General features: G+C 41.1%; 1 protein-coding gene across 1 annotated transcript in view; it reads left to right on the top strand.

The window, feature by feature from the left end:
• UVRAG (UV radiation resistance associated) overlaps positions 1-24,284 on the top strand; it is a 93,900-nt gene that overhangs the window by 48,260 nt on the left and 21,356 nt on the right. Inside the window, exon 13 of the mRNA XM_083821700.1 lies at positions 16,260-16,338. Within this exon, the coding sequence (XP_083677826.1) occupies positions 16,260-16,338 (79 nt within the window). The remainder of the gene's footprint in view (positions 1-16,259; positions 16,339-24,284) is intronic.

The following is a 24,284-nucleotide window of genomic DNA, read 5'->3' as shown; positions in this document are numbered from 1 at the left end:
CATCTACTGAGAGTCAAATGCTATTGATTAGGCATCTAATAATCATAGAAAAACTTAATTAGTGGACCTTGTAGGTAAGTTGTGGCTTCTGATTGGAAAACTTGCATTTTGTGTTTCTCTATTGGCTATGGGAATAAGCTGCAGGCACCAGAAGCAGCCTTCAGTGGGGAGTTGCTGCAGGTGCTGCTGTACTGCTTGATACACGACAAAATAAATAGCTGTCTTTAGCACGGAGGACTTCTTAAACAGTTAGGAAAGAGTTTTGTGAATTGTTACCTACTAATAAATCAACTTAATATTCAATGAAGAGTTTTTCATCTGGTTTATAATCATTGTCTTTCAACATGGATCTAGGTTATTGTTATTGTTAAGCTGCTAGGAAGCTATCTCGCTGTCCTTAAATCCACTCCCCGAATGCCTCCTGCGTTTTGGCGCTTTGCCTGTTTTCCCACTGTCTTTCCACCTGTGTGCTCAAATATGAAAATAGCGGCAATTACTGGTTAAGCTCCACTTTGTAGCCTGCAACCACAGAACTCAAAGGAATGCAGCGCTGACCAGCTGCGGGAGACCAGCTGCTCCACTCTGATCCTCTGTGTGTTTGCGGGCGGTTGCAAAGTAGGCTTGCAGCACCAGTAACTTTGTTATTCATTTGCAAGATTTGGAGAAATGAGCAAAAGAAATGGCTGGAGGAAAATTAACTTGTAGAAAATTGCTGTCTCTGTTGCCTCAGTTTCTTGATCTCTTAGGATGCATACAATCAAAGTGTTTTAGTATTTTTAACAGCATTTCTTACAAGTCCTGGTCGAAATGGAAGGGTCTTTTCATACTGTGCATAGCTGGGAGGTTTGGGATGCTTGGAAGTGTCTGATTTCTTTTTGAAGCTCAGTGACCTTTGCCAGGACAGCTGAGGTAACTTGCCTCGAGAGTTAAGCTGTTGCTGAGCTTTAACTGTTCTGACGTGATAAAATACGGACTATAGTAATTGTTCTGCAAAGGATTTTGGGGTAAGTTATCCAAGAAATCTTTGATACCATTTTAATAACTTAATAGAACGTTAATGTGTTTAGCTTCTGCTTTACTTCTCTAAGCATATGATCGTCCTCTTGCCTGTTCATCACTTTCAGACGGGTATCAAGCTAGAACGTTTATATCTGGAAAACACATTTCTGAGGAGTAGAGCTGCCTGTGTGTGGGTGTATAAAGATTAAACCAATTTCCTGTTGTCTGAGACAAAGTGAAAGGTTTAGTCCTTTTCGGCTGGAACCTTCCAAACCCTCATGACTTAATACTTTATTTCACAACAGTTTCTGAAAAGGAGAAAGTTTAGCTAAGTATATTAATCCCTATTGGGCCATTTACCTGTGTTCTGCAAGATTTTTTCAGGATTAGCTCCTGCTTGAGGTCTTCTCTTCCCAGCTATTGGAGAGTCAATCCTGCCAGCTCTCAGAGGACTTGAGTTGCTATAGAAAACCTCAAATGTCTGAACTTGCAGTTTTCTTCCTAAACTAATAGCTCATGTTCCTCATGTGCTCCTAACTGAATAGAGCATAGCAATTAATGTGCATTATTAAATTTCTTTACTTCAGTAACCTGTCCTTAAACAGCTTTTCTAACTCCAATGTAAACTGTTGAGTAATTACAGTGAGGTTTTCTGTGTACTCAATCTTTATTACAACACATTGCATCGTAATTATTTACTAGGTTAAGCATTTTATTTGGCTTCATACTTTTTTTTTTGGACTTCAGGGTTGCCCTGAATTCATATTAAGAGCTTTTAAAAATTGGGTACTGGGGGAAATAGCTGATGTTTTCATTCAAGAGAAATTTCATAAGTACATGTGTTTGTTTTTAATGTTATACTGCATTATGAGTGTATTACTTCACTCATCTTTCAACTTTCTGCAACAGCTTTTTAAAGTCCTTCTAATAAGCTGGTCAAACATTTTGAGAGCTTTCAGAGTGTAAGTTACATTTGGGGAATATTTTATCCACCTCAGATCTGTTTGCCTGAATGAACCAGGCCACTTAAGTCACAAGATTCTCGCGGAAGCCTTCAGTTTTGTGTGCTGCCATTACTGTTATGTTGGTACTAAAGAATGTATAAAAGTAGGAGGCTGTGGTGAAAATTTCTCTTCCATTTGGCCCCATTACTGATGGTGGAACCAGACAGGGAATACATGCCAGTGATGTACAATATATGGTCTTGTAGATATTAGTATCTATTACCTATTTGATAGCTTTTCTCTCTGTATTCCATTAACTTATTTTGATACTACTAAAATGCTGTAAGTTTTCTCCCATAATACGACTTTCTGAACCAAGGTAAGGAAAGAGTACAACTTCCAGTAAACAGCTCGCATTTCTTCAATGGTCTCTTTCAAAGCCTTCAGAGTACATCAAATATCTAAGAGGAACGAGTACCCTTCCCAAAAGTTCTGGATTCTGAAAGATTTCAAAGGAAATTATGGATGCGGAACTCCTAAATCTAAGTTAGTTAGCAGAGCAGCGTGTTCCTACCTCCAGAGACAAACATGCTTAATACCCTACTTCAATTCCTTGGTACTGTTCTTGCAGAATAGGAACATAGCACTTCATCTTATTCTCATAAACCTGGTAAGAATGCTGAAATTAAACTATTTGTGACATGCTCTGATGCAGTCTGTCAAGCCCTGCATTTAACGCTTCTGGTAGCCTGTTTCCAGATTTTTAAATAAAGCACAGTTTCCAATTAAAAAAAAAATAAGGGCTGATATGTCTGGAGCAAGACTTGTCTACGTTGGTGTTGCTGCCTTTGTCATAAGGTTTTTAGATAGTGTTCCTTCAGGTCTCTTCTAGCGATATGAACTAAAATCTTACAAGGTAAATGTCTGCATTTTGCAAGCTGGGAGCTACTGAATCTTTTTAGACAGTATCGGTCTCCTTGTTCCTTTTAAAGTGAGTACAGAAGTAAAGTGAGTACAGAAGCATACATTTATGTCATCTGTTCGGGAGTATTTTTAGGTTCCACATTGACTCAAAGCTACTTGATTTTGTTATTTTATAATTGAAATTTCACATGACTCTTGTACAACCTGCCAGTTGAAGATTTAAGAATAGAATACTAATTTCATCAAATCACATTAGACAGCTTGGACGTACGTATGCTTACCAAAGAAAAGCCATGCTCTTCAGAGTTCAAACACCCTTCTTTTAGCTTGTGTGTGTCTGGGCAAGTGCAGTGCATTTTCAGAGCAATTATTTCTGTATTTTTACATTTCAAAGATTCAGTATGAATGAAAAAGATTTTCAAGGACTCTTCTCTGTTAGATGTGTGTGCACAAACAGCTCTGATGCTGCATTCGAAGGCTACCTCAGGAACCAAGCAGTTACGTGAAGCAGCTTAAGGAGGAGTGAAGTTGAGCATACTGCCAGTTACCTGGGGTTTGGCTCCTGGGGGCACTAAAAAGCTCAAGTAGACAGCTTTGATGGTCAGTACTGTCTTGTGACTAAAATCAAGATTCAGAAGGACTGGCTAATGAGCTTAGCCAGCTCATTACAACAGCTTAAAGCTGTTTGTCCTGAAAAAAATAGCTGCTTTAATTCCTGCATAACCTAACATTATTGAGCAGCAATTGAAGTATTGTTTTGAAGCAAACCTGTGTAGATTATCGGCGTTTTTCATTTCTGATGAAATAGCACTGTAGCATAGGAGTGGGGATGGCATAATAGAAGTGGCAGGTTGTTTCATGGTTGTCCACTGATGTGCCTAGTTGGAATTATGTCTGTTCTGCACCTTTTTTAAATTATGCTAATTCTTGTGTCCCCTGAACACTTCCTGTTGTCACTAAACATAGGGAACATCGGTCTATCATTGTGTTACTGGGTTCTTATAGAAATTAGGATTAAAGTTGTGTACCCTGTTTGCAGCTTAAAGTGATAGGTATGATCCTGAAGAAACTTTCTGGATATTTCTGTGATGATGGGTCATGACCCCTAAGTAGTCTTTTTTTTCTTTTTCTGGAGGTCAGCTTCATTATTGTAGTGAACTTCAAGTGTGCCAGAAGATTATAAATAGTTATTTTTTATTGTGATGTTTAGGTGGGTATTGCAGAAGTAGCTGAGCCAGGATCATGGAGCACTGCTGGCACCTGACTTGATCTGGAAACAACATCTGAATGCATCCAACCTCTTTTATTATTACATATACTTTAAATTTGCTGCAGTTCTGTGGCTGCCAAAGGCTTAAAGCCTGGTTTTATTTCATTGCTGTAGCCCGTTTGGTAAGTGGCAAATGTCTGAATAATTAAAACCAGGTCATCTTTCACCAGGCTGAGGCAGTCTTGTAGCAACAGAAGACCGCAGCAGACAGGAAATGCAGGTGACCTTGTCAGATCTTCAGAATGCTTCTGGACTCCTCAAGGATGTAAAGTTATGAGTGAGTTTTTCCTAAGACAGTTTATTTATAGCTAAAGCTGACACATGCGAGTGCTTGGCCGAGGGACTGCAGCCCTGCGTACGGTGTGTGGTGAACGTTAACATATTTGCATGGCTTGTTGATTGAGCCTTGAATTCAAACCAGCAGGTTGGTTTAGCCTAGTTTGGGGTGCTCTTAATTGGTTGAAGAGGCCAAACTTGAGAGAAGTGGAAAAGTTGGAGTAGTCAGGCCAAGCGCGCTTTTAATCTGCACATGTTGAAGCAGTTCATTCGGTGGGCTGGGGTTATGTTTAAGGCATACTCATTTGCACTAAAGAAGCAAGCTTCCAGTTTTCTGTGTGTGGTTCACGCAGAACTAAGTCAAACAGGCCCAGTTATTGCCAGCTCAAGTTCTGATGCAGAAAGTTGCTCTGCTTGGACCTGAGTAAAGGAAAACTTACATCCCAACCAGTTCTGCTACAAGATTGCTTCCAAATTCCCTATCTTGATGAACTGTGGTGCCTTTCGCTTCAGTGTGAAAAGCTGGATTTGCAGCTTAGAGGAGAAAAGCTGAGAGGCATGTGGATAATTTTTCGAGTGTTTGGAAACCACTTGTTGAATGAGCTCAGTGTAAACATGGTCCTCGCTTCTGTGGTCTCGCTCCTGTTTCTAAGAACGTAAAAGCTGAAAGTCAGGAGGTGATTATTGCTTTGGGTCCAGTAGCAGATAAGCCATTTGCAACACAGCAATCTGAAAAGTCAGGCCGCAAGCGAGTGAAGAATAACTTTTCACTGATGCTGACATCTTCCAACTCGACAGAGAAATCTTTAATCATCTTTGCTGCTTCAGCCGAGATAATAAAATGGCAGCTTTGGGAAGAAATCTTGGCAAACTTAAATCAGATGGATTGAGACGGTTTGTTGAGAAACCTAATAGCTGTCAAAGCAGAGCTGATTCTTTGTGGTAGATTGAGTGTGTGTTAAGCATTCGACTATTGCTCAAAGAATGCTTTTTGCCATGAACTTATCTTGAACTGTATTTTTGCGTTCCACATTCTTGGGGATATTTAGCTAGAATGCAGAGTTATTTTATTCTTGATCACCAAAATAATGCTTTTTGCCTTCATTGGGTCAGCGCATATTAAGGTGAGTAGATGAGAAATTAGATCAAGTGCTCCTTAGTAAACATAGATATTATTAACACTGGCTCTGGGAGCAACAGCTTTTGCATGCTTCTGGCCAGTCTGAGAAAGCAGGGTTTGTTTACTGCAGTAGATGAGACCACTGACCCCGGACATCTACGGCTGAGAAATGTTTTTGTGAAGGCATACTAGTCTGAGTTTACTCCCATTGGAACTCTATCCTCCTGCTGAGATTATTTTTCAAAACATTACTTCATTTTTCAAGGAGCAGGGACTTGACCTGTTTGAAGTGTCCTCTCGTTAAAAATGATCCTTCGGTGGCAGGGAGATTTAAAGTTCTGATAGTGGGGTTGTCTGCTCTGTCCTTACAGATAGTCCTCGCGGTGTGACATCCATCACGGAGTATGCAGCAAGCCTTGAATTCAAGCTGTAATATGTCAGGGATATGCACAATCGACAAAAAGCCGTCAGCATTGCTAGTTCCGTGGATTGCTGGCTGTGCTTTTTAGGTGTGTGAAAGTCTTATTTGCTGAACCAGTAGAATGATACCCTTATATTCTTATAAATCGGTGACTATCTTATCAACAACTGCTTGACTTTCATAATCTGGGTCTTTGGTTTCTTTTCCTGTGTACAGCCTGTACATATTGAAGCTATTGTATGTTCTCCAAGAGCAAGGTCACGACAGTTACACTTCTTAATGGAAAGATGGCAGTGCTTCTGCTTTTGATTATCTTATTGTTGAGCTATTCAGATAGGCATTTTGAAAATACGCTTCATACAGTTAAACTGCCAATATGTTTTCCTTTCCCAGTAAACTAATTATCTTTGTATTGTGTAAAGTTTGAATGAGGATATGCTTTTTTCCCTTGGCAGTCTGTATTTTTGTCATCAAGTTTGTTTTACAAGTATTTGTTTTCTCTCATGTAGAGACTAAAAACCATAGAGTAATCAAATCTGAATTCACTTGTGATTCATATTTGTGTCTTAATCTCATCTCCAACAAAGCAAAGTGTACACTTGTAATCTTTTTTACTGCCATTTCATTTGACTTTCAGTTTTACTCACCAGGTGGGGATCTTACTTTTTCATTTAAAACTTCTCCAGTCCTGCTGTTTGTTGGCAGACTAGTTAGCTGCTCCTTGTAGGCTGTTAGTGACCCCAAGGTGAGTTTGTGACCCCTACCATCGACTGGTAGCTTGATATGAAGGGGATCCACAGCGCTCTGTGCTGCGTCTCTGGTTGAGGAGTCTGGTGGTGAAGGCAGGTTCGTACCACGGGCTTTTAGTTGAGTTCCTTCCAACAAAGACCAGCTGCTTGGGCACGTTACTTCAGACCTGTGCCAGCCTCTGCTCTGAAGCTGATAAATCCTTGGCGTAGCTTATCTGAAAAGGAAACAGGTTTTGAAGCTGTGCAGCCAGCGCTTCTTGTGCTGTGGTCATCTGCTGCAGTGATGATGAGTTGGAAGTGCTGGGTATTTTGGTGGCTGTGGCTCATTAGGAACCTATTTTCCTAATATTTGATCTGAAATGTCTTGGTGAATACAGGTTTCAAGTGAGATGTCTGCACAATGGTTGCCCTCTTCACTTAAAAGCTCTCAAGGTTTGCTTTATTCACGTAGGGAAAGACCCTAGCACTTCTACACCACTCAAGCTTTCTCTTCTAGATAGGACATTTCCTTTACAGTGAGCAAACAGGATGTGGTTAGGTTGGAGGGAAAACACTACTCCTTCCTCCCTGCCTGCCCCTCACAGCCCCCCAGAAGAGGCTGAAGTTGAAACTTAAACTTCAGTAAGTACTCATACCTTGTTCTTGTACATGCCTCATACTTCAACCCTGTCATGCAAGAACTTGTGACTTTTTCAGGCCATTATCTTAGTTGGATTGGGCTATTTAGTTCTATCCTCATATAGGGTATCCTGTCCATGGGCTTAAGCTAGAAATTCATCATTTTCTGAACTGTCCCATTTTTTGGTGGTGTGTGTGAGGCACAGTTGTTCCCTAGATCTGATGGATGACTCTCTGCTATCACCCCAGGGACTGTTACAGAAATTACATCAGCTCTTTATCTGTATAATAGTGAATAATTGGGTTTTAGCTGTGTTCTGCCAACTCTACTGCAGTCATCTCACTGCAGCCGTTCTGCTTACTGTCCTCAAAAATAAGAAGTGAAGGGAATGAAGCCACCTCAGGTTTGTGTTCTGTCCCAAATTCAGTGGATGCACTCGGGCAGGATGTAGTCAAAGTGCAGCAAATACGGTGATGTGAAAAGACACTGACATTGGCTTCACCTAGTTGTTGAACCACGTTTCTGATCTTCAGTTAACTAACGGGTAAATACCTGTTTCCTATGCAATGTAATTAGTATTTTTTAGGTGTTAAAATGCATCTCCTATCTTAGACTACTTATTTTGCTTTTAAGTGTCATGTCTCCAACAACACTCTTCTTAGTCTTTATTTTGAGGTAAGCTTTCTGTGAAGGCGTTTGTTCAGTTTCTTAAAACATGCTGCTATTACTTCACATTGCAAAGCTACAAATATTATTGGTCCTCAAATTTTTACATTATTTTGAAATTAATGTTATTTAACACAATTCCAGACTAGTTTGAGATTTCACCTAGATTTGCCAAATGGGATATATTACGATATATAAACTGTGCCACGCTTCAGCCTATGGAAAACAGTTAGATGGGATGTGTAAAATCTTTATTTTACTGATTTCTTCCCCAAAGAGCTTTCTGAAGTAGAGATTAAATTTTGAGACTTTTAATATAATTTGGGATATGGCAGAATAACTGAACAGAAGAGAATAAAAGATCTAAAACACATGGTGTTTTACCAAAGTAGAAGCAGGTGAAAGCAGTTAAAAATGAAGCAATTTCTTAAACTTTAAAAATAGTTTGTATTAAAGACAGGCGGTTCTGGACAATAAAAATTGGCCACCAATATATTGGTACATATGTGATTTTTTTGGGGGTACAGAGGAGTTCATAAATCACAGAACACAACTGAAAATGTATTTGGGCTTGAATTCATAAGAGATACTTGAGGTCTGAAATAAATATACGGAATAAGGATTCTTTCAGCTTTCCTAACAGTTAACATCTGACTGAAGCAAGAGTCCTGGGGTGATTTACTGCAAGTTCATCGAAAACTGAGGCTGCGATGTAGAACAGCTAAAGATTAGCTCAGTAACACATACGAGGATATAAAATTAAATGTGATCTCGATGGTTGATAAGTATTTGTCTGAGAACAACTGAAAAAGGCAATTCTTAGTGGTTAGAATAACCAGGACAGTTTACTTATGAGTTGTTTTAAAAAAAACCACTAATGCCTAAAATAAACAAATTTGGCTAACCAGAATTTTAGCTTTAAATAAACCTTTAGTTTTTCCAGAATCAATGTGTGGCATAAGCAATCTTTGCCTTTTCTATAGATGTTATTTTTATTTTTAAATACATCAGTGTTCATTAGCAGTTGGCTGGAGATGCTATAGTATCAAAGTTCCTGCCCGCGCTGTTTCAACAAAAACGATGCTTTTAGTCCATACCTCCAAAGGTGAGTAAGAGATGGCACGAGGTTAAAAAAAAAAACAACAACAAACAAACACCTAAAAACCTCTAAAAATAAATTAAAAAAAAAAAATCCAAACGGTAGGCATCTCATCTTGAAATATAAATAGAAAAGGGAAGATCCTTGCAAGAAGTGTTTCTTTTAGCAACAGAAAATCCTGGTTGTCCCCATCATACTTCTATTCATAGAAATAAGGATGAACTGAATGCTGGAAAGTATTTACACAACCTTCCTACCCCAAGGAGGGATGAAGTTTATTTAGAAAGAAGCCTCAGCTGGTTTGAACGTACCTTGGAGACATTAGGTGAGGATTTTTCTGTACTTTCTGCTTTATGGTTAAAAAATGATGTGCTTTTCTCTGTGGTGAACAGGTAGTTTCAGCAGTATGGAGTGAAGGCTGGTGGTCTCGTGGGGCATTTTGCAACTTTTGGACTGGATTACTTCAGGGATGGTGTAGAGGTGGCTTCACGCCCCTGGACAGGTGCGGCTGGCAAAGGTGTTCATTGAAACTCCCGTCTCCCCATCCTGAACCAGAACACAATTGGTTTTAGACATAAAGACTACAATTTGAACTGAAAAATGAAATCTGTCTTGGTTTTACATGGATATTTCTGTTTAGCTGTTTCCATCTTAATGATTCAGCTGGAGTGGAAATGATGGCAACCTGCCACCCTTAGTTTTCCACGCTGACTGGAAATGCACGTATTGAATTCCTTTTTAAATAGGAAGACTTCTAAATGAGAGGTGACAATGTGGAACCCTGTCTACATTCCCTGTAACCTTAAAAAAATGTGATTTACTGTAGTGAGGCTGTACTTTTCACTTCGGTTTCTAGGAGGGATAGCTGAATGTTTGTTAAGATGTACCCTTCTTGACTACCACAGTAGACAAAGTCTCGTTAGCATGAAGACCAACTCCAAACTAGTGGCTTCTGAAGAGTCCTGTTAATTGGTGTAGCTGGAGTTGGGTACTTAAAAGCTTAATACCCCTTATAATGGCATTTCTTTATGCAAATATTCAATATCTGGTTCTTTTAAAACTTATGAGGTGTTGCAGGATCTTTGAAGGATTCAAAATTATGTCTGTCCGTGCTGGTGGGGTGCTGGTTTTGTAGTTTTGACTTGGAGAAAGAGTAGACTTTAAGCCCATTTTTATTTAAAAGACTGCCTTGCGGTTACTTTTCCCCATCAGAGTTGCTGTGAACAAAGCACGTAACCTTGGCCTCACTTTTTCCTTTTCACAGCTCTTTTGGGAGGCTTTAATGAGGCTTAGTACTCTAGAAACTTTCACGTGGAGTCTACAGTGTAAAATAATACCAATGTTGACACTTCGCTTTACCACTCTTGTAGCTGCGATTTCGTCCTTTCCCAGCCCTGTTCGCCTGGGCAGTTTACAAGGAAATTAGTGTCTTCCTTGTAGGTTTGCTCTAATCTGTTCTGATCCTTGAGTGCAAGCTTTGATTTGTCAGTCTCACTTCAGTTTCTTACAAGTAGATGTCTTTGGTCACATAGATCAGCAGAACTCTAAGCCTTGACCTCTTCTTTGGGTTTGCTTACCCACTACCCATCAACAAAGCCTCTCTATGTGTAAATAGACTGAAATTAATTTGCTCTGTACTTCAAAAACTCGTCAATTCTTGTCCTTAGAACTGCTCAACAGCTAGCAGAATCCAGTGTTACACAGAAGACTTCAGTGCTAAGAATAATAACCAATTTGAATATTAGGAGCCATTGATGGAGAGGAGAAGGAGAGCTCTTCATTGAAGAGCTGTTCGTAGCCAGCTCCCTTCTGACTTCTGTGCCCGTCTTTCTAGGACCAGGTTTAAGTGGAAGTGTTCTTTATCCAGCTGCTCAGGTCTACTTAGGGAGTGTGACAGCAATTTATAGGGGATGGGTTGAAGTAAAGCAGTTGATGCTGACTTGCTGGCATGAAGATTCCAGGTGGAGACGAGCTCCTAATTATCCTCGGGAATCTCCCAAGGGGGGAGGAGAGGGTAAGGTGGAAGCAGGTCAGTTGCCATCTCAGTCCCAAGCTCTGCTAAAACGAATTAGTCAGAACTAAAAATGCCTTGTAACTGCCTCTGTGAATTTATTTTTTTGCTGGCTCCCAGGGTAAATGAGAACCAAAAGCTCTTCTTGAGAATCTGGGAAAACTTTGGGTCTTGGACACATCAGTGTTAGTATAAGCCTCGAGTGTGCTTTGTGGCTGTAAGCATAACGTTCTAGTTCACCGTGGAAGAAACTGTTCTGTCATTCTTGTACTCGTGATACCACAATAAAACTTTTGTCCAAAGCAACGTGCCATGAAAGGGGAGGTGAGCTATGTGTCTAAAAATGTAATGCATGTGTGTTTTGCAATTTATTATGGATTTGCCTCCGTTCCTGCAGCGTGGTGCAGCTGGGTAGCGCTGGTCATCTGACTTGTATCCCAGTGAGTCCTGTAAAACAGAGCACACGACTCAAAGGAATTAATAAAAACATTACATTTGTCACTCCTTTAGCATTAAATAAGCAAAACGTGAAACTTCCAGAATAAATGTAAGCTTTTAAGATTGAGAATCCTCTTTGTTTTATCTTAGATCTTAAAAGCATGTATTGACCATCTGGCTAAATTCAGTCTTGTGTGCAGTTCAGATCACTCTTACTTTGTGTTCTCCACCTTCTGAATTCAGAGTAAGACTCTTTTTTTTTAATTTGACAACTGTGCTAAAGATTTTCAGTCCCAAAGCTGCCTGTCCACGTTCCTGCCAGCTTGTTCCTTTTATCACTTTATGCTTTTCCCCAGCACAGGGTCTTACTGCTGACATGTCCGGTGTCTGAAGTGGAGCAAGAATAGCCCTGAGTGCAGTGGAAACAGCTACAGAGACAACTCCAAATTGGCCTAACCTGTTATAAGTTACTAAATGTTGTGCTTTTATTTCTTGCATCAAGTTAATGTTCTTGAACTACGATCATCTTTATGAGCTACTGTTAAAGTTACTGTTCAGCTGACATGTGGCAGTAATGTGCTCTTTAGATACAGAATATTTACTGTAAACTCAGGTTGTATCAGGGCTATGTTTTATGAAGTCTGTGCACTAGTGAAAGGTAGTATTCCGTAGTCACGAGATAAATGTTAACCTATTTTTACAAGAATTCACAAGAGTGAACTGCGAAGAGCAGAAACTGTTTTGTTCATAACTTCTGCCTGTGCTTGCATGGTGGCTTTGCCAGGAAAGAATGAGAGGGTCACAGAATAGCTGAAGCAGGAAGGGACCTCTGGGGATCTTGTTCCCAGCCTTTCTGCTCAGAGCAGTTTCCTTGGGACCATGTGCATTCAGTTTTGAATAAGCCCAAGGACGGAGACTATGGAGCCTGTCCTGGCAGCCTCTTGCAGTGTTTCATCATCCTCACAGTAGGTTTTCTCTTAGATTCAACTGGGGAGGCTTACACAGATCCTTCCAAGAAGCTATTTGAGTTGACGCAAGTTTTTCTGGGCTCTTCGTTTCTCACCAAGAGTGATCAAGACTTGCATGAGGCATTCAAGGAAGGCCGAAGACACCACAGTCATCTTTGTGCCCCTTTGCTGGACTCTCTCCAGTATGCCCACGTCTGTCTGCTGTTGGGAGCCCAGGACTGGACCCCGCACTCCAGACGTGGCCTCACCAGCACTGAGTAGAGGGGAGGGATCACCTCCCTGCTGATGCTCTTCCTGATGCAGCCCAAGATGCTGGTGGATCTCTCTGCCACAAGGGCCCATTGCTGGCTGCTGTTCAACTGGGTGTCCACCAGGCTTTCCAGTTGGTCAGTTCCAGCCTGTACTGGTGCCTGGGCTTGTTCTGCAGAACTTGGCATTTCCCCTTCCTGAGCTCCACGGGATTGTCGTCTGCCCATTTCTCCATCTGTCAGTCACTCTTCCCAATTCTCTATCAGCTGCAGACGTGCTGAGGGTGCTTCCTTGTCCCATCATCTGGGTCACTAATGAAGGTATTTAACAGGATTGACCCCTGTATCAGCCGCTGCGTTTTACTTGTCTGGTGACTGGCCTTCAACTGGACCTGTGCTGCTGGCCACAACCCTTTCAGCCTGGCAGCAGAGCCAGCTGTCAGTCTGTCTCGCTGCTTCCTTATGTAGCCTGTACTTTATCGCTTTGCCTGGGATGAGGACATGTCAAAAACATCACTGAAATAGAGGAAAAGCAACACCCGCTGCTCTCCCCTAACCCACTGAGTCAGGTTGGTTATTTACCCTTTGTGAATTTGTGGTGACTGCTCCCAGATTTCTTGTTCATAGCATGATTGGAAGTGGCGTTAGGGGAGTTGACTCCATCACCTTCCCAGGGCTCAGAGTGAGCGTCCTGGACTGTCCTTGAAGATGGGAGTGACATCTTTCTTCTGAACCTCTTCCATCACCTTTCAGAAGATGATTGAGAAGGGCCTTAGGACAGAAGGAGGAAAAATGCATCTTCTGTGCCAGGGGATGATCTCTGTCAACTTCAGAAACCCCTTTAAACTGACAACTTACCCAACTGCTTGGTAGCTGCTCACAGACAGTCTGTTCTGGTGATTACACAACAGATATTTGTGGCTTGGTTTTTGTTCTTTCCAGTAAATACATCACACTTATTCTCATCTTAGGTATGTTCTGTTTTAAAGGAGCTTAATGGTTTCCTTCCCACCCCACTCAAACGCAGCAGCAGGAATGGAACCCAGGAAGGTAGATGTTGAAGGGGAACGGGCAGGCAGATGCCATTCTGCATTTTATTGAGTGTTTTGTGATTATAAAGCTACTAAAAGGGTCAGTTTCAACTGTAATTTTTGAGCATGCATAACTAAAACCTCACACAGCATGCCAAAGGAAGAGATTTAGCTTGCAGTCATGCTTTTCTAAGAAGCAGGCAAAAACAATTTCATGTAGGGAGCCAAGAGTTAAAGTTGTATTCAATTATGCTCAGTGAAGCACTATGTAAAATGTCATGGTTCCTCTCCCTTAAGTTTATTGCTTGTGACCAGCCCTAATGGGCAAGCAAGATAACACACAAAGAAAGGAACATCAAAGTTGGTAATATTTTTCTGTATGTCATAAATGTGCATATGCAAAGACATCCACTGACGTTTTTCGAGACTTTCATGTAGCTTACTATGTTATAAAAGCTGACATGAGGATGTATGTAGTTTAGATTCTTTCAAGATTAATTAATGGAAGTTAGAAATGTGAATATTAACAAAAAGGAGAAGAAAAAACACACCAAGACCAACCTGATAAACAGAAAGCTCAAAAAAAAGCTCAAAAAGCTCAATCTTCGCCATTTCAGCTGTCAGAGATGGTAGCGAGCACCGTGAAAGAGTTTTATCCTCTTTTCTCTACTGGATATATCAAAGGGCTCTGTGTCTAATAATAGAATACGTAGTTCCCATTGCTAGTGGCTTAATGAAATACTATCTTATACCGAAACAGGGCTTGTGTTCCTAATGGCGCTTTTATTGTCAAGCCTGAGTGAGTTTTATGCCGTTAATTGTAAAGGTATCCTTTAAATCTAAATCTTCCTCCATTTGGGTAAGTGTAATTGTAGAGACTGAAACGAATTCCTTTTGATTTGTATTTTACACTTAGGATAACGCGCGGTGGAATTGTTGTAGCATGTGGTCATTTCAAAAGGTTTTGTTTTCTTGCATGGGGAACCAGCTGGATTTATAGATCTATTAAGCAAGGTGAGCTAGATGTATGCTGTTCAAGGTGATTTTTATATTCCTCAACTTAAAGTGACCTAGTGAGTTTGAAAGTAGCATAAAACTTGAAGCTGACATCTTCATATTTGATCTGCTGCGATCGTGACCTGTTAACCTTTAGCTTTAATGGTGCTATATAATTCTCCTTAAATGCTGCAAATGTACTCTACTGTGGGGCTGCAGTAAAGATTTTCTATTTGATTGATGTTAAAATACACTTTGCGTAATCACCCCTCTGGAGTGTGTGTTGTTTCTAGTAGATATCGATCTCCTGTGTTTGTTATCTTAAATTTGAGAGGGACTTTGCTTTCTGATGTAATGTGGGTTTAGTGCAGATAATATCCTCAGCATCTTGATTAGGGGCTGCAGAACGTAGGGTTCTTTAGGAAGACAAAAGTTGGTTTCATGGTGTAGCTCCCATAAACATTAAGTTACAGATCCTACTGAAGTTACCGGCTTGACCACGGTTGACCTGAGCCTCTGGTGGTAAGGAAGAGTCAAAAGACAGTCCTCAGAAAGGTAGTTTACAAGTATTAAAAGTTTGAACGGCTTCACTTAAGCAAATATTCCGTGCAGATAAAATTGTTTCAGTAGAGAATGTCAAAGATGCTTTAGGGGCTACAGTGGTGGGTCTCTGGTTTCCTGCAGCAGTTGAGACCGGAATAAGTTGTGGCTCTTCCTATAAACTGTTAGCTACACTTAGATACTAAGAGCCATGGTTTATTATAATAGAACAGAATTAAACATTAGGAATCTGTTTGCATGGGTTGTGTGAGCTATGAGGCTGTAATTGTATTGAGCCTCAGCTGCATGTGTGAAGCTTGTTGGAAAGGTTTCCACAACAGGATGGGGAAGAAGGTTGCTGGGGCAGATGTCCGAGGGAGCTGAAGGGTTTTACGTGAGGTTTAAGTGGGACGGAGAGCACACGAAGATGGAAAATGGTTTGTACCATGTAATTGTTCTTTTGGTGTGTTGGTAAATGGGCCTGCAAGGGTCTGTAAAGAGATTTGTACTCTTTCAATCACAAAATAACAACTTAATCAAAAGAGAACGCCTTTCTTAAAAGGATTTTATTAGGAAGCAAGCTAACCAAATGCAAAAGGCTGAATACAAAGGAGTATGGTGGAATCTGATATTATGCTGTGTGCTTCTTAAAACATGCTTCATTTAGTGAGAGAAATGTTGCAGCACTGGCAGGGTCATAAAGCATCTTCTAAAAACCTGAAATACTTCAGAAAATGCAATTCGTTAGCTGAATTTTGACATCAATTTTTAAAAGGCTGACTGGAGTTGTAGAGGGCTCCTGATAACTTCCTCTGGAGGGGGTTCCTGGGCAAGGGAAATACTTTAAATCTTTACCTTTCCAGTTGTGGAGTCTGTGCCTTTTTCAAGTTCATTTAAACATCTGAATAACTTCACCTCTAATGCTTTTTTTCCCCATCAGATTTCCTTTATATCCAAAAGGAGGGGAGAAGCTTCAGTTTGAATATGGAGTATATCTTCTCAACAAAAATATAGCACAGGTTGGTACACTAAGATTTTATTATTAATATCTACCATCTGCTTAGTGTCAGTGTGGCAAGAGTGTGCATCTGCTGTCTGGTGATGCTGTTTCCCATGGAGAACAATGGTGAACTATTTGGAGGTGTTCTCCAAATCACAAGTTTCACTTGCCTTGTTGCTTTGTGCTAAGACCTTCTCCTGTGCTGCTTTGAGAAGGGCTTGCCAGCTAACAATTAAATTTTCCTTTTCAAATAGTAAATACTGTGAGCATACATGCCCTATTTGGAAAATTGTGAATATTTTCTGTTATTGTCATTACACTCAATTCATCTCATTCTCATTACTGTGTCATTTAATTTTGCTTTATTATTAACTGCCCTTCTACCTTTATACTTATTTGATAAGAAAAGTCTTGCCAATGTATAACTCTTAAATTTTTAGAAGTCCTCTAATCATCCTCGTTCTTATGTGTTTTAAAAATCATCCTTTGCTTTGGCAAATGAATGAGATTTTTTTTCTTAACTTTTACAAGTTTACAGACTTTTATTCAAGAAGCACTAATACCTGCTGCCCACACATTTGGTATGGAATTCAGAAAATGGCCAAAAAGCTGGTCTCAGAGGGACCTGTAGAGGCTGTTCAGGCTGTTGCCCAACCCTAGGGCAGGGTCAGCTGCTCTGATTGGTTTGACAGTTTTATTCGTGAAAAATCCATTGCGGTTTTTTATACTTAATTTCTGGTTGTTTTTTTTTTCCTTCCCGGTTCTCCTTTCCATCACTTCTTTCCTGTTCTGCCCCTGAATTAGAGAAATGTTTTTGGGCTGTATCATTTGGTTTGTTTTTTAAGCTTGGGTTGCATTTACCATTTTCCAGACTTCTGGTATTTTGCCCGTGCTTAGTGTATTTTGGAAGATAACCTCCAATGGCTCTGAAATTACTTAAAGGCTAAAATGTCTTAAGTTGAAGTTAATCAAGTCGTGCTAATCTTGGAAATTCACTTAACCAAGCTGTTAATATAACTTAGACTGTGGCTCTTTGTTGCTGGCATTAATAATGGCAGCCAGCTGTTCACACTTGACTTTCATGGGGGAAGACTAGAGCAAAAGAAGGGATTAAATACTCCCTTTCCTCCAAACGATTTGATAGCTTTTCTCCATTAGTACCAAATCAGTGCTGTCCTTAATCTATACTTGTGTAAATACATCAGTTCGTTCTGTCGCTTGCGAGTTGTGATGCTGCTTGCTTTGCTTTTCAGCCTCTTCTGGCTTTTGCCCTTGTGATTCTGTGAGTTTGCTGTTCAGTTGTATCATGCAAGTACTGATTTATTTCTTAATTAAAATTACAAACTATTCATCGAGCCCAAGCTGGTAGTCTGTTTCCTGCAGTCTGGGTTAGTTGGCACTTGTACCTGTAGTCTCTCTTCTCTTTTTTAAAACAGAACTGTGTCACCGTGTCACTTCATCTGTTTTTTTTCTTTTTGACTCGTCTCCTCAGAGATGTTACCACTGACCGACAGAGGTCAGTCATTCTGGTTTTGTCCTTTTCCTATTTCCAAAGGACTGTGAACTGTTGAACTCATGGTCACTCATTCCTGTTGCCTTCCAAGTCCTTGCAGTTGATTTCCAAAATCATTGGCATGTTTTTAAACTCATAAAAGTAAATGAAGACTTTATTTAAGTACGTATTTGTATTTTAAAACTTTCCAAGCTTGCATGGGGTCACTGGTGCTGGTACAAGCTATAGTGGCCAAACTATTTGAAGTGGTTTGTACAACACCAGTGGTTCACATGTTATGGGTTGAGAATGTATGCCATTGAATATAAAAACATAATAAAAGTAAATCAGAATTTGTTGGGGGGGGATTCTACTACTTGTTTAATCAGGAAAGTGTTACTGAAGTCCACATAAATTGTTGTAGTCACCTTTGCTTTGATATTCTTGGTCAAACATTGCAGTTTTTATACTTCTGCCAAGAGGGCATTGTGGAAGCAGCGTGAAAAATCCGGCGTAGCAGATGGATACCGTGGAAATATATCACAAAAGTTCTGTGCTCAGGGGCTGACTTGATCTGGAACCTGAGATTGTTTGAATCCTTTGTGTTCCTTTGGAGGCTGGAATGTAATAGTTTTAGAATATCTTAAGGCTGCTTTGAGAAAAGCTTCCAGATAGGCTTAGTTCAAGTGAGCGTGAAAAGAATACGTGTAAAAAGATTGTTTGGATGGACAGTGAGAGCTGGTCTCTAGACCATCACAGCCTGTGAGGGAATCCTTTTAAGGCCCCAAAGCGTTGGCCTCATTTCAGGGAATCAGTCCTGCAAGCAAAGTTGCTCTGTCGTGATTTAGCCTGGATTGGATGCTTGACTCCATCTGAATGCTGGGTGAGGATCGGAGGAAGATGGGAGCAATGCCGCCAGCTCTAGCAGAGTTAAGGGAAGAGCTCAGGTCTCCATTGCCTTACTTGAATGCATCATGAAAGTCTTGATCACCGAGGGTGAGAAGCAAAAAGCCCAGAAAAATTTGAATCAACTTAAATAGCTTCTTGAAAGGATTTGCGTAAGCTTCCCCAGTTTCACAGAAGTTTTCTTGTTTTTTTTTTTTTCTTTCACCTGGAGTTCTTGGGGCAAGGAGAAATGTGAGTGGGGAAGAAGTGCGACTGGGTTGATATTAACTAAAATTACTGAAATCAAAACTCTTCTAGAGATAAAGTGGTACTGTTTTGTAAAACAGCAGGATAATAACAATGAAAACCACATCTTGCACTCGGGAGAATTCAGCTGGAATTAGAAGCAGCTCGGTGCTAGCTCGATAGAGCAGTTATTTGGAGAAACTTGCTTTGCTGTTACATTCCGAAGTCAAAACAATGTGTGTTAATTCCGAGAGTTCATAATAACTTCCATCTGTACGTGAGCACAAATTGTTTCAATCCCCATATTTTCTATTCGTAATATCGAAGCCCTCATGATGTTCAGAGTAGCTTGTTATGTTGGATAATATTAGGTAAGACCATAAATTTCCAGTCACGCTTTCAGCTCTTTGACTGTAACGAACATACAAGCGTGATATTTTTAAAGGGAAATTAATGACTTGTGCAATAATATGGACAAAAAAAAAATCGCTGTCATTCCAGGGTGTTGTCAGAGGTGAAGCAGAATATGGTTGCTAAAAAATGGCAGTGAATTGGTTGGCTCTTGTAAGCGTTAGGTATTGGGAGATACTGACAGGTAGCTGGCCCCACAAACTCGTTAGCTGCTCAGTTATGGATGTGTGTGGAGTATCAGAGGAAGGTGAAAATTTAACAGGCAAATGGAATGAACTCTTGCATAGGTGTTCACACCATGAAAACCTCCCTTTCGAGTGGATAAATATCAAGAAGTCACCGAAGAGTTGAGTATTTCTGCTCAAGCTGAGCACAGCACACAGCATGGGTAAGGAAACATCTCCAGGGCAGTGTTCTCATCTCTCCAAACGTGGTGCGTGTCTCACAGCTCATCTTTATCATGGACACGGTGGCCATGATAAGTTGAGCTGTCACAAGTCCTTGAGCAGCGTAGGTCTTGGTGCTCCAGGCCTTTTGCTCTCAGCTCCTTAAATTTTTTTATAACCTTCAAGTGTGGGGTGTAAGTACAGCGTCTGAATCTCAAATCATGTGTCTGCAGAAAGAAAGAAGCTTTCCTGCTGCTTGCTGGCTTTTTTGCTGTCTCCCTCCTGCATTCCCAGAGTCTTAACAGCTCGGGCCTGCCTTTGATGTAGGTTCTTCATTGCATATGAAGAGATGACCTTACTAACCATGACTTCAGTGACCATCCCTCTTGAGGTGAGTCCTTAATGAGCACACACAATGTCCTTGCTGGAGGAAGCATGGCCCTAAGTTGTATATGAGTTGACGTTACATGTCTTCTTTCCTCCTGTATTTGGCTATTTCTAACCCATACGAATACAACATATAGCCATTGAAGAGAGCATGAGTCTGCCATCTTGTTCATGAAACTACCAATTCCTTTGGGTATTCACAAGGTTGTCTCTTGCATGATATGTGCCAGTCATGCTATTCCTTATCCAGTTGCAAGATTGCTTGGAGAGGAAATAATTACTTTATAGCTATAGAGCTAGATTCTTCTGGTCCCAGCCAGAAGGGGATTTACTGCAGCTATTTCATGTCAAGAGGTCAATGAATTCATTTGCAGCTCTGCATACGAAATGATTTGGTATTCCAGTGAATCTTTAAAGGGGATAGAAGTTGATTATCTGCTAGATTTCTTATTTGGAGTCTCAGCCCAACTTCCCTATAGAATCACAGAATGGTTTGGGTTGGAAGGGACATAAAAGATCATCCAGTTCCAACCCCCTGCCACAGGCAGGGATGCCACCCAGTAGATCAGGTTGGCCAAGGCCACATCCAGCCTGGCCTTAAACACCTCCAGGGATGGGGCATCCACAGCTTCTCTGGGCAACTGGTGCCAGTGCCTCACTGCCCTTTGAGTGAAGAATTTCCTCCTAATCTCTAACCTAAATCTCCCTTCTTTTAGTTTAAGACCATTCCCCCTTGTTCTATCTTTATCTGCCTGAGCAAAAAGTTGCTCTCCATCTTTTTATAAGCCCCCTTTGAGTATTGAAAAGCTACAGTGAAGTCTCCCTGGAGTCTTCTCTTCTCCAGGCTGAACATCCCCAGTTCTCTCGGCCTGTCTTCATAGCAGAGGAGCTCCAGCCCTCTGATCGACCTCGTGGCCTCCCCTGGACCCTCTCTAAGAGCCCCACATCCTTCTCGTGCTGGGTTCCCCAGCCCATCTGGCTTTAGCGGACAAGACCTTGGAACGACGGTGTTCTGTCCTTGCATCAGCTACTGGCTGTTGAAAGGAGGCTCACAAAACAAACAGTTTTTGGACTCTTTTACAACTCTTTGTTTCCCTAGGGCTAAGTGGAGGAGTGAATGTGTCTAGCCTTACCCTGGTTCATCACTGGGGTTTGTCAGAGAGACTCTGCAGTTGGTGGCAGTCAGAACAAACCTTCCCAGCCATCACCTCCAGGTCTTGTGGAGTCGTCTTGGTTTGTACTGCGTGAGTGTTTTTCTGATCATGTTGGATACGTGTTCAGGATCGTCTCACAAGGCAAGGCTTCTCTTCAGATCCAGCCTTGATTTGTTTTGTCTGACAAGGGTTGAGTGATGTTAGTCTGATATTCCTATCCACATTGGCATGGTTTGTTCAACCCTGGCCAGCAAATAGTTCTGCTTTCATCTGACAGTCATTAGCAACAGATGAACTTTGCTATTTGACAGGAAAAAATCACTCGAACAATCTTCTGTCAGTTCTCCCAAGGAAGCTTGTTTATTTTCACATCGCTGCACTAGAGATCCATGCAAGGATCTTTGTCTAGCCCTCCTTTCGCGTGTCCAGAGTCGCTGCGTCCACATGGTGGCAGGCAACATTTACATGCTTTATAGAGATGTTGCTCAGCTATTGTTGCTCTCCTGGGAATGCTGCTTGTTGTTCCTGTAGCTTGTCTAATGCACGAGGTAAGTAACCTTCCCAGAAGCATGGAAGAAAAGCAAAATTCTTCTTAATGTTTGTGGTAAAACTGGTATCTTTCTATTAGCTGCATGAAATAAAAGTCGAATACTTATGTGCTAGGGCAATATGTAAGAAACTGCTCTGAAAATGAGCTCTTAAACATGAAATGAGGCAAGATGTCCAGCTCCTGGCTCTGTTAGGCTATCTACCATGTGAGAAAATCAACTTTATAATAGAACCTATTAAACTTTTCCATGGGAAGTTGAACGGCAGAAATGTTAGGAGTAGAAATTTGTTTTGGCAATAAACACTACCGAGCAGAAGTGTCTTAAAGAGTTCTGTGGGTATCGGTGTAGATGCAGTGGTTATGACCCTTAGAGCGTAGGATACTGTGACTTGCACACTACATCTTTTATGAGGCCCCTAAACTAGGATCATAAAACGTACAGTTCAGAAAGAATGCACTGTCTGAATTTGTGGCCAATTTAACTGCACAGGGAAAAGTGTTGTTGAAAGAGCACAGGTTGAAGCCAGAGCCGAGTCCTCATCTCGTGAAGTGCCAAGCATTCATTTTAATGTTAAGAGGAAGGGACTGCACCTGAAAAACCACAAAGTACCTTCTCCAGCTGCACAGAGCCAAAAGCTTTTAGGAGAGGTTTCATTCCTGAAAGTCTCTGAGGGCAGCAGCGGGCTGATACCTAGCCAGATCATTTAGAATTGGGGAATTTACATATGGTTTTTTTTGCAAGCTTGTTGGAAGGCTTCCTTTTTTTCCTTTCCTATCTCCCATGCCAAGATAAAATAGGTTGAAATGAGGCTGGATTAGCTGTAACAGCAGTCACCCTTTCATTCAGATGAAAGCCTGCCTATCCTTGCCCGGAGGCAATCTGCGGTGATCAGCGAAGGCTCGCCGAGGAGCGGACCTTGGCTCCCAGCTTGTACTGACCGCAGCACCTGCAGCAGGAGCCTGGGCAACGTGGTTGGGTAGGAGGATATTGCTGGCACCACCTGCTGTGCCTGGAGCCACTTCTCCAAAATAATTTTGGGGCCGCATGCCGGCAGGCACGCTCTGGGTGTTAGATCACTCGTGTTCTGCGTAGCTGTCGTCGTCTCTGCACGTTAGCTCTTTGGCCTGCTAAGTAAGGATCAAAAAAATAAGTGATTAAAATAGAACCAAGATTCAGTAATCAAAAGGCAAATGGGCTCCTGATAGAGTTAAGCTGACATGCACACATACGATTGCCAACTTAAACTGCTTTGTAGTTCATGTAAGCATTGCTTTTTGAAATTGAAAGAGATAGGAGAGCGGGAAGTCTGTTATCAAGCCATGGCACAACGTATTAGTGTAGGAGAAAGATGTGGTATATAATATTTCCTAACGAGTAGGGTGCGTGCTCTGGAGACAGAGCTTGACTTTCAGATATAAAGCATTAGCACCTGTGGAATTCAGACCTCGTTTGTGCTCCTGTCCCTTCCTTCGGGAGCCTTCTCACTTTCTGCTGTGCTGCCATCTCTCCGTGGAAGGAAAACGTGCTAGGACACATACAGCCACTGGCTTGTCCTTTCCTGAAACCCAGCTTGCTTAATGAGTAAGAATTACTTTCACCTGTCACAAGCAAGCAAGTGACAAGTTGTGACTTCTTTTTCGCTGAGCTTCTGTTGTTGTTTTCATTTCTCCATCCACCCACGTCCTTTGTTCTTCTGTTGTTCTGTGCCCCGTGGGGCAGGGTCTGCCTCATACTTCTGGATAGGATTTGGCACATCAGGGCACAAATCCTGTTTTGAAAGCTGCGGCTATGACAGCTGCTTAATCACCCATAAATGCCTTTCAGGCTTGTTATGTACCGTGGTTGAAACTTTGAGCAAGTCATTTTCTGACAAAAGGAATAAAAGTGTCTGATATGTATTGGCTCGTTGAGTTTTTGATCAGTCCAGAACGCTTAGAAATACAGAGCTTGAAAGTATTTATTTTTCAAGGGACTTGACTTACTAAAGGGAACATAAGCACCTTTCTTTGGCCTGGTGCCTAATTCACATAAACATTTCTCAATATTGTGTAAATAGTAATAATAAAAGCTGTTTCAGTTTGCTAAATATAAGCTGTTAGTTGTTCTTGAGAAGGTTGTTGCTTAATAGATTTTGATTTAGTGACCCTGGCTTTAGCTTTTAAGTTCAAATATTCTCTATCATATATGAAATTATTTCCAGTATTGGTGTGGCTTAGCATTTCTTGGTGTTTGCTGAAGGATGGCATTGTGCTGAAAGGAAAACAGTCTTACCCAGGTTAAGCTATTGGTGTTATACTCCATGAATGAGAAGTCTTTCCACTTTATTCCAAATCTTCTATTTTGTCAGAAGTCAGTCTCTTTTGCCTGCTAAAAGTAGAGTAATGGATGCCTGGGAAGACACTAAGCTGAGGTGATGAAACATGGGGCAGGGAGCTGAGAATCCCCAAATTCTC

This window comes from Anser anser, assembly GCF_964211835.1.
Source record: "Anser anser genome assembly, chromosome: 1".
NCBI classification, from domain to species: domain Eukaryota; kingdom Metazoa; phylum Chordata; class Aves; order Anseriformes; family Anatidae; genus Anser; species Anser anser.
The sequence above is the reverse complement of the archived record's forward strand: the minus strand, read 5'-3'. Positions and strand labels throughout refer to the sequence as shown.